The 14,961-nt window shown below is 32.7% G+C and overlaps 1 protein-coding gene across 1 annotated transcript in view; it reads left to right on the top strand.

Moving 5' to 3' along the window:
- LOC113515912 (GTP-binding protein REM 1) overlaps window positions 1-11,343 on the top strand; it is a 201,155-nt gene extending 189,812 nt beyond the window's left edge. Inside the window, exons 3-5 of the mRNA XM_031912733.2 lie at window positions 5,771-5,856; window positions 7,052-7,241; window positions 9,810-11,343. Of these exons, the coding sequence (XP_031768593.2) occupies window positions 5,771-5,856; window positions 7,052-7,241; window positions 9,810-10,087 (554 nt within the window). The 3' untranslated portion in view covers window positions 10,088-11,343. The remainder of the gene's footprint in view (window positions 1-5,770; window positions 5,857-7,051; window positions 7,242-9,809) is intronic.
- Window positions 11,344-14,961: the final 3,618 nt, after the last annotated feature.

The following is a 14,961-nucleotide window of genomic DNA, read 5'->3' as shown; positions in this document are numbered from 1 at the left end:
ATCTATTTGATTTCTAACCTCTAATGTAAATTTATTAAAGAAGTGAATAATCAGTGTTAGTGTTTGCTTTATTAATATTTAAAGTAATTGTCCTAACTTGATATTAATAGGATAATATCTCCTTGGATACAGTCTGACATAAACATATAACTCAATAATTAAATTTATAAAATACAAATATTATATTTTACTACTTGTATATCTCCATACTATTCCCATAAAATATTCAAAACATGTATATTAAATATAAATCCAGTAAATATTCACTAATATTAACCCTGTCTGAACTTGTCTAGTCAATATAACATGAACAAACAACACACATACAAACCTTATCGCCATGACAACTTTCCTCCTAAATATGAGTAAAATACATAACTTATACTTGTCATTTAATACTAATTTTATACTGTACCTCATACCTAGTTAAGAATAACTATAGTCAGAGAATCCTTTAGTACATTTATTACCATTAGGAAATAAATCCACACCCATAATATCAGCATAATTAAATATTATTAGAAACCAGTAATACATACAGAATTGTTATTATCAGCTTGCTTACTACAATAAAATCAATATTAAAGTTTATAATAAATCAAGACAAAATATCTATTTAAACAATACAGGCTTGTTTACCATAAACACCCCACAGTCACATGAATTTATCTAGTAACACAATTAATAATGTATTAAAAGTATTACATTCACATAATATCACTTGCAACAGTTAAGCTGTCTCTTTGTACATCTGGTGTAAAACAAATCCCACATGTAGTCATGGATAATCAAATATAGACTAAGAATCATTAATCTGGTCGACCGAGTAATGGTATAAAAACACATCACCATGAAGCGTTAAGTATGAACAGATATTCCAAACCAACACTGTAATAGTGTAATAAATACAAATATTTCATCATCATCATCGTCTCAACCATCACCAACCCACGACTGAACACAGGCAATTTCCACCGACTGACACAAGGAACGGCCCCACAATACACATAAAACAGTCACTCCAAACAATGGAGGTAGCCCACACCGCACTTGCATTTACAGGGTCACCACTCAATAACCCCTCTCTCTCATCAATGGCTGTTTCCCCAGCAATGAGACCAGACCATAGTCACTTTAGTCTATTATCCTCAATAAATAAATACTTTATAATAACTAGATATGAAACTAGTTAGTATTGTAATAGTTCAATAGTTGATTCAATAAGTATTTTCCAAAACTGGACAATTAGAACATTGAATCAAATTGATGAAGTGCTATCAAACGACCATATAATTGGATTTTGTATATGAGTAGAATAACGTAAGTACGTAAATTATATTGATGTAAACTTTGTTCAAATGTGATTGCATTTAACGATATACGCATTACCTAAAGGTATATGGACTCGACTAAATACGTATTTTAATAGTTGTTGGGAAAAATATTAAGTATAGACTTTGCCTGTGATCACAGTCAAAAATCTAACTACGTATAATAAATGGAACAAGCTCACCGGATTCTCCAGTCTTCTATTGATTAATTTCACACACTTAATCCATAGTGATACACTAAGATCTCAAACCCCTTCATCGAACCAGTCCCTCCTAGATCTATATCCTAGTTATTTTTTTTATTTTATTGCACAGTTCCTTAAAACACGACTCCCGCGCCATTTTTTTCTTTTTTTTTTTTTTTCTTTTCATCTAGTAATGTCATAGATTATGTCACCGAAGGGTAGATATTTCAATAATCAGATTTAGCCTATTATTCGAACTGAACTTTTCTTTAAATTCAATTTAATTATATGTTAACGTATTTTGGTATTTTCTATTAAATTGATTATCGAATTTATAAAACTTTAAAGGCTCTCATAAACCTTATTAAACTGTGTTGTATGCATCCTTTTTACACCTGATGAGAAAAAGGTAAACTATAATTTGGTTAATATAAAATATAATATATTTTTGTTTAATTTATTTAATTTTCTTGTGACGTCCACTACACTTTGGAAACACATCAAAGGAGTTTCCCTTCTGTGTCAATATTTCATATATGGTAACGTCTTCTCTGTATACTATTGTGAACCTTGACTTTAAAGTTTGTTTATATTAAATAGTTCAGCTTTCGCAGCGGTCACCCATAGGAACCCCTGTTTCTTTCCTATGTACTTATGGTATTAAACCTATTGTACTATAGGCGAACCGTCACAACCTCCTTATAGGGGATGCCTGTGTTCAGCAGTGGACAGTTAATAGCTGATAATATAAGATCAATGCTATACCCCAAAAGGTCGAAAGAGGTTTGTTTGAATTGAAGCATTTGGCGTTCCATTGTTTCTGCCTACCCTAATGGGAGACAGGCGTGACAGATATGTATGTATATGTATGTACGCTATACCCCACACTTCAAATCTAAACAGTATATTAAGCCATAGTACGAAATTATTGGAACTATCATTGTATTTGTCTGCTAAAGTAAACCCAAGGATTAAAGCAATTTCATAGTTCATTAATATTAAATAAACGGTTCAAACTAAAGCCGGTCTATAATGGTCAGAAACTATTTTACTACAAAACTAAATTTCTACAAATCAAACAACAATAATCCTATTAATCGTCGTGGTTAATTCTTGATTTTTTTTTTATACAACTTAGAATGGCAAACAAGCTGACGGCCCACCTGATGGAAAGTGGTAACTGTCGCCTATAGACATGAGCAGTATCATGGACATAACAGAGTATACTGTTTCGCCCATGATACCCCCCATGCGTTGCCATTCCTGAGGACTCAGGTGTTATTCCTCTGTATCCTGTAAATGATGATGAATTTATCATGACGGATCTTCTGATTGATCTGCTTTCATCCTCAAATATTACAATTTACTATTTATCATGTTGAGTCCCAGGAAACCACCGTAGTTACCCCAAGAATTTGTTGAAGTTGTCATGATGAGCCAACTGGCCTGCTTTCATTCTCACCTATTATCCGTCACTGGTGCCCCGCCAGCGTATATCGATAGCACAAGCGGGGTTACCATTTCAATTTCACCCATTATGATACCAGTACCTCGAGAGGAAGGAATTGTTAGTAATGAGAAATACCAATCCCATTGCTAGCGATATACCCTGTCAAGTCGACCTCCCCGTGGTACTCCCTGGAATGCATCGTGCTGAATTTCATGGATATTCATCACAATGGGCTAATTGACCTGTCTTTTCATCCTCACTAGTCATCCCTCATTGGTGGCACGCCAGCGTATACCGTTAGCGCAGGCGGGGTTGCCATTCCATTAGCATCCATTAAAAAAAATCTAAGACCCCTCCAGAGTATACTGATAACGCTAATGCGGTTACCTTTCCAATATCAGCCATAAAAATATTGTATAAAGCTATGAAGTCTTGTCGTTTATGGTTTAAACATTTATTAATAGAACCCTAAAAGCAAGCAATTTAAACATCAATTTAGTTTAATTCCTTACACATTCTCACAAGACAGAAGACGTCTGAATTACAATCCGGCTATACAAATTACTTACTATTCGTACAACATGATTCTATCTAAAACATGTCGCTATGTGGACTAACAGAAATGAGTTTTAAGACATATGAATAAAGTGCTAAATCGCGTACTACCGAACCAAGAGGATGTTTTGTTTTCTTGCCGATTTATCTTACCAGATTTATGTAACAGTTTATTACTTCAATAGAAGGGAAATTTCGTTTATTCTTTGTACTAAATACGTTGGCGTTGTTATACGCGTGCAGGTACCGGCAGGATCTTAAAAGATCAACTCGCCATCGACAGGGAGTTCATCCTCATGTCTTGGAGCCTAGATGGTCGCGTACAGCGCGGTTTCAGAAATGTTTCCTCCCACGAATGCTCTGGTTATGGAATGAGCAAGCTGTCGTAGTTTTTCCAAAAGACTTCGTTTCAAAAAAAGGATTCGTTAAAAAAAGGGGTAAAGAGGTTTCTTCAGGGTCGACAATGCGTGTATTGCAGGTGGTATTGCAGATGTTCATAGGCTAAGGTAACTGTTTGCCATGACGTCAGGATACATCCTCACCCATCACTACTCACTAGCATACCAATAGCGTAAGCAGAATTACCATTCCATTTCCATCCTATTTAAAAAAGCCCATTATTAAAAAATAGATAAGAAATAATCTTTAGTCAAATAGACTTGTGTACAAGCTCTTCAAGTACTCTGCAAATAATTAAAGATCGTGTTTCACAAAAAAGACTTCAATTGTGACAAAACTCCTTCATTTTGAAGTCGGTTGAAAACAGCGTTTTCGATCTCGGCAAACAACGATAAATGGTGAAACGTTTCGTAAACACATTAGATAGAATACATTTGAATTTAGAACGTGGATTGTGTATCTACCAATGGATTTTGGCGCGCAACATACAGGACTTCGTTCCGCATACAAAAATGGCGACTTAAGACTTAGTGTAGCCATAAATTCTGTTACAAATGAAAATGCATTTTTTTTTTATGAAGTAGTATAATATTTCTAAAATGTATACCTACTTATTATTAAAATCGCAGCAAATAATAAATAAATAAACTATTCGAAATGGCCACCTTTGGCTTTTATACAGGCCTTTAATCTATCTGGCCACGAATCTATGGATTTACGCACTGTTTACAAGGGAAATTTCGCCACTGCTTGCTCTAAAGATTTTTTAAGAGACTCAATATCGCGATGTCGTTTAGCAGGCCATGTTCTCTAAAACTGGCCAGTGTAAAGGTATATAATAAAAAAAGACAATATATCAGCCCTTAACTGTCCACTGTTGAGCATAGGCCTTCCCCATAAATGGAGTTTTGCTAGGGGTTTTGCTTTATGGGTTGGCTACCGCAGTTAGCCTTTGGTGATGTTTTAAGAGGGACGCTGGTGCCCATCGCTCGCCCAAGGCTGATATGATAATAATATCTATACAAAACAATTACAAATAATCGTACATCATTTACTTTTATGTTCATTTTTATTTTTAGAATGCCAAACTAGCTGACGACCCACCTGATGGAAAGTGGTAGCCGTCGCCTTTAGACATGAGCAGTACCATGGACATAACAGCATATATTTTTTCGCCCATAATACCCCCCCATGCGTTCCCATTTCTGAGGACTCAGGTACTATTCCTCTGTACTCTGTAAATTCACGCCATATCCCACTCTTTTAAACCAAAACACAGCCATGTAAACATAACTGCTTCGCAGTAGAAACACGAATGGGACAGAGGTGTCCAAGCAAACGATTTCTGTACAAAGTCTCCCTCTGGTACTTACTATATACTAAAATGTTATATTTTTAAGCCTTACTCTACTTACTACGATAAAGAACTTTCATCTCTTTAAAACAGGATCATTTTAAAAATATTTTTTTATTGGAAAAGAAATGAAAATGTGTATCTTGGGTTTATTTATTGCATGCTAATTTCTTTTTCTTACACTACGAAAGTGGCAAATAAGCATACAGCCAGTCTGATAGTAAACAGTCGCTGTAGCTTATGGGACGCCTGCAAAATTAGGGGTGTCACGTGCGCGTTGCTGACCCTGCAGAAAGGTTAATTCACCTTTTTTAATGACTCCTATACCATAATAATTGAAGCGTAAAAATGTTTTTTTATTAAAATTTTATTTATTTATTCTTTTACATATATTTGTCTGATGACATTGTCTACCAGTCAATCGTTACGCTTACAGAGAGAGAATTTGTGCATTGGACTAAAAAAATTTTTCTCAAATATTTCTCTCCTTTTCCAGATATCGACAGCACAGAACAGAAAGTATCCATCATGCTGAACGGCGAAGAATCAGAACTATATTTCGTTAACTGCACCACGACCAAGGTACGATTTATCTACAATTTTATTCATTTTTATCCGACTTCAAAAAGAAATCGGTTTCTCAAATCGGTTTATTTTTTTTAAATATTTGTTACCTCGTAACTCCGTCGGTTATAAACCGATCTGAAAAATTATTTTTGTATCTGAAAGGATATATTTACTCGATGTAAATGATCTCAAAGAAATGTATCAAAATCGGTTAAGTAATTTAGATTTTAAATCAAAATGATTGGTTTTGTCAAAATTGAAACACAACACAATTTTTATTATTTTTTAAAATTTTTAGAAAAGCTATAGAAAGAATGCTAAACATCGTTTTAATATAGTATATTCTACTAACGAAACAGAACTTTTCCCTCAAAGAAATATGAGTCGATAAACGATAAAAAAAAAATTGCAAAAACGACAAAAGATTTACACACTCTCCATTTGTATGTACTACTAGTTTTTAACCCCGAATTCGTCCGCATAACCGGGAGAAGTTTACTAACCGGGATAAAAAGTAACCTTCCCCGTCTCATATATTATATAGTGTATATTAAATTTTACAGTGCTTAAAAAACGGTTAAGACGGTATATGATAACAAACAAACTTACTTTTACACTTTTAATATTAGTAATAATACATACACGACCTAAAACTAACGCATACAAAATCATCATATCAGCTTTTAACTGTCCACTGCTAAACATAAACCCCCTAGGGGGTTTTGCCAGTAATTGCCACGCTTGGCAAGCGGATTGGCAACCACAGTTAGGCTTTGGACATGTTTTAAAAGGGACGCTGCTGCCCATCTCTCGACCACCCTTATTCACCTTTTACGACACCCATGGGAAAGGAATACATACATACATATATGTCACGCCTGTCTCCCATTAAGGTAGGCAGAAACAATGGAACGCCAAATGCTGAAATGAAATGAAATGCCCAAATGAACCCATGGGAAAGGAAGGAATGGCGTATTCTATTCTAGGTTCATACGGCCAATATGTATGTATCAGCAATACCACGAGTCACAGCTAGTATCAAAAATATCTGAACTTTTCATAATACAGATACAATGATGGTTTTTCTATAACAAAAGCACTCTCGGCTCATACATCCCTAAATCAATGATCTCATTGTCCCAAAATGCCACGGAAAGGTTAACACAACCCTATCGCTGTGGCGCCTAATCAATCACGCTCGTGTTGACAGGAGGAAATTGACCGGTCAGAGCCGCCAGACGCGTTCGTCGTAATATACTCTGTGGTGGATAAGGCTTCCTTCCAAAAGGCTGAGCAGGAGCTCGCCAGGTTACTGGACTGCGACATGCTGAGGTCGAGGCCCGCGCTGCTGGTCGCCAACAAAATTGATCTGGCGAGAAGCAGGGCGGTATCAACACAAGGTAATTATTGTAAACATAAAATATTGTATTTTTATCCTTCCGTGATATTCGTAAGTGATTAAATTTGAAGGCTTAAATGTAATACTGACCTCTGACTTTATCATAATATCTCTATTTTTGAGTAATTTCTTTTAGTAACAAACTTATTTCCAACTGTTTAAAAATAGAAGAAGGTTTTCGATTCTGTTTTTTTTTTTTCAATATTTGTTACCTCATAACTCCGTTATTTACGAACCAATTTACAAAGTTCCTTTTTATCTGAAAGGATATACTTTCAGATTGGTCCCATTGAAATTTTAATAAAACCCGTTCTGTAATTTAATTTTAAATCAATAATTTAAAATTAAGTTACTGAAGGGAAATAAATAACTGGTTTTACCACGACTGAGGGAGCTATTTTTTATTTATGTACACTGAGAAAAAATATTTATTAAGCGATGAATATATTGAAAGAGTACGGAAGTAAGTATTGGAAGATCAGGGTCAAACGTGACGTTACCCTGATCTTCCTACACCGGTGATGTGACGAACTCACGAGGAGTTAACTCCTATGATTTTCAGAAGGAGCCACTTGGTGGTCGACCTGACAAAGTACATTGCTAGTACATTACAAAAACAATTTTGTAACAATTCAAGCTGTATTTTTTTTTTTGTAAAACTATACCTTCTAAATTCAGAATCTATAACATCTCATTGTTTCAAGATTAAATTTTTTCCATTTTTTTATACCACTGAGGTGGCAAATAAGCATACGGCCTACCTGATGGTAAGCAGTTACCGTAGCCTATGAACGCCTGCAATACCAGGGGCATTACGCTCACGTTGCCGACCCTGAAGGAACCTCTTTATCCCTTTCATGAAAGAACCCCATGCTGTAGTCACATGTAACGGATCAACACGAGAGTAAACCCTATAGATTGGGGGGGAATGGATTGTTAATAATCTGAGCTACCAGTCCCATTGCTAGCAGTATACCCTGTCAGGTCGACCTCTATGCGGTTTCCCCTGGAAACCATCGTGCTGAATTCCAAATGTATTCATCACGATGAGCTAACTGACCTGCTTTTTTATTTTCACCTATCATCCCTCAGTGGTGCCCCGACAGCGTATACCGTTAGCACAGGCGGGGTTACCAATCCATTATCATCCATTAAAAAACCCTATAGATTGTCAAAATGGATTCGCAATTGGCAATGTAATTACTCGTATATAAAATGGCCAAAAAAAATTCAAATGAATTGGGAACTTCTTTCTTTTGAAAAACTAAACAATCCAAGGAGAGGAAAAGAGGGAGGGTTATTAAGTGCATACCCTGGAGTCCGAAAGCACTTGACATGTGCATTTGTCGCTTTAAAATTGAATTCTATCGAAACCGCAGAAACGCATTCAAGTATTCATTACATTTTACATCTTACAAAGGTCGTAATAAATTAGTAGAGCATATTGTTGTTAAAGCACTTAAATAACTTTGGCATAATCAGTCCAATACAAAATTATTAATTATAGTTTGTTTATATTTTATTTTTATTTATTAATTTAACTAAATTTAATTTAATTAAACTTAATTTAATTAATAAAGTATGAAATAATAATAAATTAAATCTGTTTTAATTTAACTTTATTTAATAGGATTTAATTCAATCAAATTCATTCATAACTACTTTTTAATTGAACGCTAAACCCCTGTAATAGTAAATGGTAATTATCCATAGATAAGAAATACTTTTTTATAAATCAATTTCAATTAATTATCCAAGAGATTGGTTGAAAGATCCACTCCCTTCATTATCCGGTATTAAACGCGGGAACTAAATGATTTCCCGGCGGGAAAGAAGCAACGACATCAGTTGCGACGCCATTTTGTACCCACGTTTTAACGGAAAATTGATTTGTCAAATTATTTTTCGTATTTGAATAAAGAATACTTTGTTATTTTATGTTTTCAATTATTCCTACTTGCGCTCTCATAAATTAAAATGCCATATCTTTAGTTTCTACAATTTTGTGTCAATGATTCCGTATATTTTATTTAGCAGATTTACTAAAATTAAATAGTTATGAAAAAAATGCGAAATTAGTAGTTTTTTTTGTAAAAAAAAAAAATATTTTTATATCTGAATATGGATTCTTTAAGTAAACACTTTCAGAAACTGTAAGTGAAGAATATTTAAGTTTCTGAAAGTACGAAAACTCTTGAATTATATTTTTTCATTTCCATGCTTAAAAAATAATAGAAAAAAAAATTATACATACAACACAAACACCTCTGTCCCGTTCGTAATTTAACCGTGAAGCAGTTGTGTTTGCATAGCTGTGTTTCGGTTTAAAGGGTGGGATATGGCATGAACTTATAGGTTACAGAAGAATAACACCTGAGTCCTCAGGAATGGCAACGCATGGGGGTATCAAGGGCGAAACACTATACTCTGTTATGTCCATGGTACTGCTCATGTCTGTCTATAGGCGACGGTTACCACATTCCATCAGGTGGGCCGTCAGCTTGTTTGTCATTCTAAGTTGTATATAAAAAAAGATTACAATGTTTTAAACCGATTATCTTTTCAACAGATGGAAAATGCCTAGCATGTACCTACAAGGCGAAATTCATCGAAGTGTCTGTGGGCATTAACCACAATGTGGACGAACTACTGGTGGGCATCCTAAACCAGATCAGGCTAAAACAGCAGCAATACTCAGCGGATGGTGGGCGCGAGTCCTCACCAGCGCACTGGTACAAATCCCGCGGCGTTGTCCGAGCCAGTATGAAGGCCCGTCAGATGCTCACCTGGATCTTCGGTAAGGAAGATTCAAAGTTCAAAAACTGTGAGAATTTACACGTTCTGTGAGTGGAAAACGACGGTCCAGTGTTCGTCTAGAGACCACATGAGTGACAGCCGATCACTGTGTAGTATTATAATAAATTAAGTGTTCGTCTTAAAGCAATGAATATCAGGAGGTATGCTTGACACGTGTACAATATATTTTGTGTAAAAAAAAGAATAATTTTCTTATACAATTTATTGATCTAATCTGTTCTTTAAAGTCTTTAAAGATACAGCGAATATAAAGAGAGTTTAGTCACAAGAAATTAATGTTATTACATAAAAAAAATAGTCTCATTTAAACTTTCTCGTCTCTTTATATGACCTGATAGTATGTTAAAAGTAAGACCTATAAGAATGTCTAGGGAAAACAAACTTAGTATCATTCCAAGTAACTTTTTGCACGTTGCTCGAGGATTGTGATCTTGCCCTCACGTGCCAACGTCAAAAATACAAGTTTTCCGAACAATACATGTTCATCGCATATCTTCCAATATTCATTGAGCTTTGATTATTCGCAATTGAGTGTTTGTGTTGTTATTAGTTAGTGTTTTTTATACATGATAATATTAATTATAGGCATGCATTCAGTCGAGTAATAGTTCTTTTATTATACTCGTAATGTGTAGTTATAAAATTGTTAGTATTACATTACTTCTAATGCTATTATTTGTTAAGGAAACTTGTTCAATAATATCAGATTACTCGTTAATTAATTAAGTGATTAGAAAGTGAAAGAATCCTGGTTGCATTTACAGGCATCAATCAGAAATGTTCATCTTGTTTGTAGAATCAGGATATTGAATTAGAAAAAATACCGTTGATCTTAGAAAACTTATTTGAAAAGCGAACTTTATTATCAAGTCCCCTACTGTTCCTTTATAATATAAATTTACTTTTTTAATTTTTTTTTTTTTTTTTATTAAACTAACTTCATTTGTATTGATAACAAATTGTGTTCCACCACGATGCTATGACATGATTAAAGTTAATGAAATAAAGTTGGATCCATTTCAATATAAATGTCGGTTGAACGTAGCTGAATTCAATTTCTGAACAACCATAGTTAACGAGGCCTTTAAATCACCATTGGCATTAAAACGCTTTCTAGCTCTCCTGTTTGATGTCTAAAGATTCTCACGAGTTGAACACATAGAAATACAGAATTATACAATTTACACAAGTAATTAAATATGTACTTACATAAAAATGCAACAATTAAGTGCATATACCTATATATTTTGGAATTTTTGGAAAAACATCCGACATTTTAATACTCATGTGAATAGTTCACATATATTCAAAATACCCGTATAAATTAATGGGAAATCTTAATTATATATACATTATTAATTTCCCTCGTAACTGTATTCGAGTCAATCAATTCGGTCGTGTAAATGAACTCTAATGTGTAAAAAATGATTAACTACACAAATTAATTACACAAAAATAAAAATAGCTACTTATTTCTTATTTTCATTAAAAATATTGTAAATTCTTTTCTTTCTATTCTTTCTCTCTCGTTTTCTTTGAAGATCTAACTTTTATAAATAACCAAAAATGTGTTGGATATATGATGTAAAAATTAATTACACTTTAATATTGCCGATGGATGTTCAGAATAATTAAATATATTTATGTAAAAATTAATTCTATTTTAATGTAAATTGTTTTTATTATGTATTTATTTGTATGTTATTAACACTGTCATATTAATTTAGAATCTAAATATCGTACGTTGACGCCAATCAGTAAACTTTGGTATTTCTATTTTATAAATATTGTAATCATTATGTGCCAATTTTTGAGAGAATTTAAAACAATTAGATAATTATGATATTATATGTTATAAGTTAAATAAATTAAGTAAGAAATACAGTATTTCTTAACGTATATAATAATATGACGTATCAGCAATATGTAATAAATAAGTGAGACAATTTACGTAGTTGATATACTGTAACATAATATAATTAGTAATATTGGACCATTTGTATTTAATGAATAGAATATTTTACGACTATGTAAAAAAATTATGTATTCATATTTACATGTGTATCGTGTCATAAAACTAATAATTTACCAAAACATATAGCTGTGTATTTAAGTAGGTATCTAGCACGATAAATTTTATTCATAACTTCAACCTCTTAATTTTCCTTTACTAATATAAATATCCGTTACAAATTGCAATTAGAAACAATTCTGACTACCCTCAGACACTATACATTTCATTATGACCAATATATCACAGGGAGTTAATGGATATATGCTATTAAAAAAATCTTGATTTTTTTTAATAGTTTCAATTTTTCAATATTAATATGATAAAATTATTTCTCTCGGCGATACATATTGTTCTGCAATGCTGCAGAAGCAATAAACGTAATTAAAATGACGATACAGTAAAATCTCGACTTTCCGAACATCGATTATCCGAATATTCGATTATCCGGACTTATTCTTTGAGGCTCTAATTACCGATTTAGAAATGATTTAAAACCCTTTACGTAATAAAAAAAGACATATAAAAATTTAATTATTGTTTGATTTGAGTTCGAAATCGATTATCCGGATATTCCGTTAAACGGAATTCCTCTGGTTTTATTTGATTCGGACAATCGAGATTCTACTGTACCTCAATCTTTATAATTACCCACTAAATTCACTGCCAAACCAACTAACATATCTGTGGTATAGTTATATATATTTCTTCTATCGCATTTTTTTATTATTTGATACTTTTTGTAACAACCCGTCCGTTTCCTTTAATATTCTTTTCCTGTAACTTCTTTTTCAAACTTAACACTTTTTCATAACATTTGCATTTTTGACAGGCAACAGCCTAATAAATAAGTACAATCAGCACATTTACATAGATTTTTATTTATATAATAACATTATAATAATAGTATTGTATTATAGTATTTAACTCAAGTATTTTACATCCGTATTCTTTCACCCTAATGCCATAACTATATCTAAACAATTTTAATGAAGACTGTACAACAAATTGTTTAATATCACTGTAGTTTTTGAAACCTTACAACAAATACCATTGTTAATAGTAGAAAATATTGTAGCTAAAACATTGATTACACTAAAATTTTATCAGGGTCCACAATTCCTTCCATCCATGCCAACTGACGCAGTGGTTTCTACAATAATATCAAATATAGCTATGTATAAAATATTAAGTGCAGTAAACCATATGTAAAGCGTTATAATCATAATCTTGGTTTTATTAAAATATCTATTAATATACATACATACATACATATATATATATATATAATATTATAGTGTCATTAATAGGGCTGGGTAATATATAGCAACATCTATATATTTTAGTTACAATATAAATATATATATATATATATATATATATATATATACTATTCCAATAATGACTATGTGACGGCTATACTAAAAGTCAGTTATCTAAAAAATAATATTGGATAAAGAACTTGTAACATATTCGAGAATAGATATCCGAACCATGTGAGCGATACCAAAATGGCTAATGACCTGTGTCATGTATAAAGGAACTGAATATATAGATTTCAGATCGGTATCCATATTACCCATGTCTAGTCATTAATACTTCATTATGATAACAATTTATAGCTAATTAAACGTTGTTTTCTTAACACACGGTCATACTGATCACCTGGATATCAAAATGCGATACTGTATTATGAGGAACCAGGCAAATTACAACTGGGTACAAATCACAGAACACCCAGACTCGAGCCAATTGGATTCTACCGCTGCACCATTAAGGTCATCAGTTTGCTTCCCTATTATATGGTCACGTTAAAATATTACGTCCTTTCGTGTAAATTATGTAATTTAATTTTTAACAAAGTCAATATAAACTTCAAGGAATAATATTGTTAAAAAAAAACGTAAGTGCACATTTTAATGTAATAATGATTGGATTAACTTACGTGTATTTTTAATCGAGGGAGCTCGAATAGTTTCGTGGCCATTCGGTACCCTTAGTCATGAGCGGCCGTGATGCGAACACGAGCGTTCATATAAGTGGACTTATAAATAAAAATTCTTTCGACATTGTTCTTTTTTGTAAATCTATGGTAATTTCAGAAACTTGTTGAAAACAATCAACAGTTATAATTACCTATCTTTTATTTTAATTAAGCAATTTATAAATTATTTAAACATCGAAAGTTTTTAATTCCATATCGCTATTGGATTAATTAATTAATTAAAACTCTTTTATCGTTTCCTTCATAACATGATACAAATTAAAAGGATTAACAATATGTACGCAAAAATTTTTTGGCCAGTTCCACAAAACACTAGAAAGAGCAAAAGTGTCACACGAACATCATTCATTCTATCAACGTCATTAAAAAAATCTAGTGCCTTTGTATCGATCGTTGTTCATTACCCCATAACCTTCATCAAAATTAAATTCCAAATTGTTATCGAATGAAGTATAAAACAAAATCCTTATTTTAAGTCTTTAATGATATTTTAAACTTTGAATGTATCGTGATATGAATACTTGCATTAACCTGATATAAATCACATTAGTAATGCTCTATCAATAGAAATAAATACAACAATAAGGTCAAATTTGATTCTTATCTCTAAAATTACAATTTTAGTTTAATAAATTTAAGAAAAACTGTTAATGATGATGCGTTCTGACCGTTTTTGGTCACGGCGATCGCTTTTACTCCGTTATTGTTGATTAGTTGTTTGCATAAGGGGCTGTTGTTGGCATTGATATGCTCAGATGTGGCTTACATAGACAATCTTTATAATAAAGGTGACCAACAAGCGCACCATCGCTGTTGTAATATATTACTGCTATTGGTCAAGTTATTATTTTGTCTATATTAGAAAAACTATTACGGTATAGACCAGGG

The sequence above is a fragment of the Galleria mellonella genome, unplaced genomic scaffold (genome assembly GCF_026898425.1).
Source record: "Galleria mellonella isolate WM207_F2 unplaced genomic scaffold, CSIRO_AGI_GalMel_v1 utg99, whole genome shotgun sequence".
In the NCBI taxonomy this organism is placed as follows: domain Eukaryota; kingdom Metazoa; phylum Arthropoda; class Insecta; order Lepidoptera; family Pyralidae; genus Galleria; species Galleria mellonella.
Note: the sequence above shows the minus strand (reverse complement) of the source record. Positions and strands in the feature narration are given on the sequence as shown.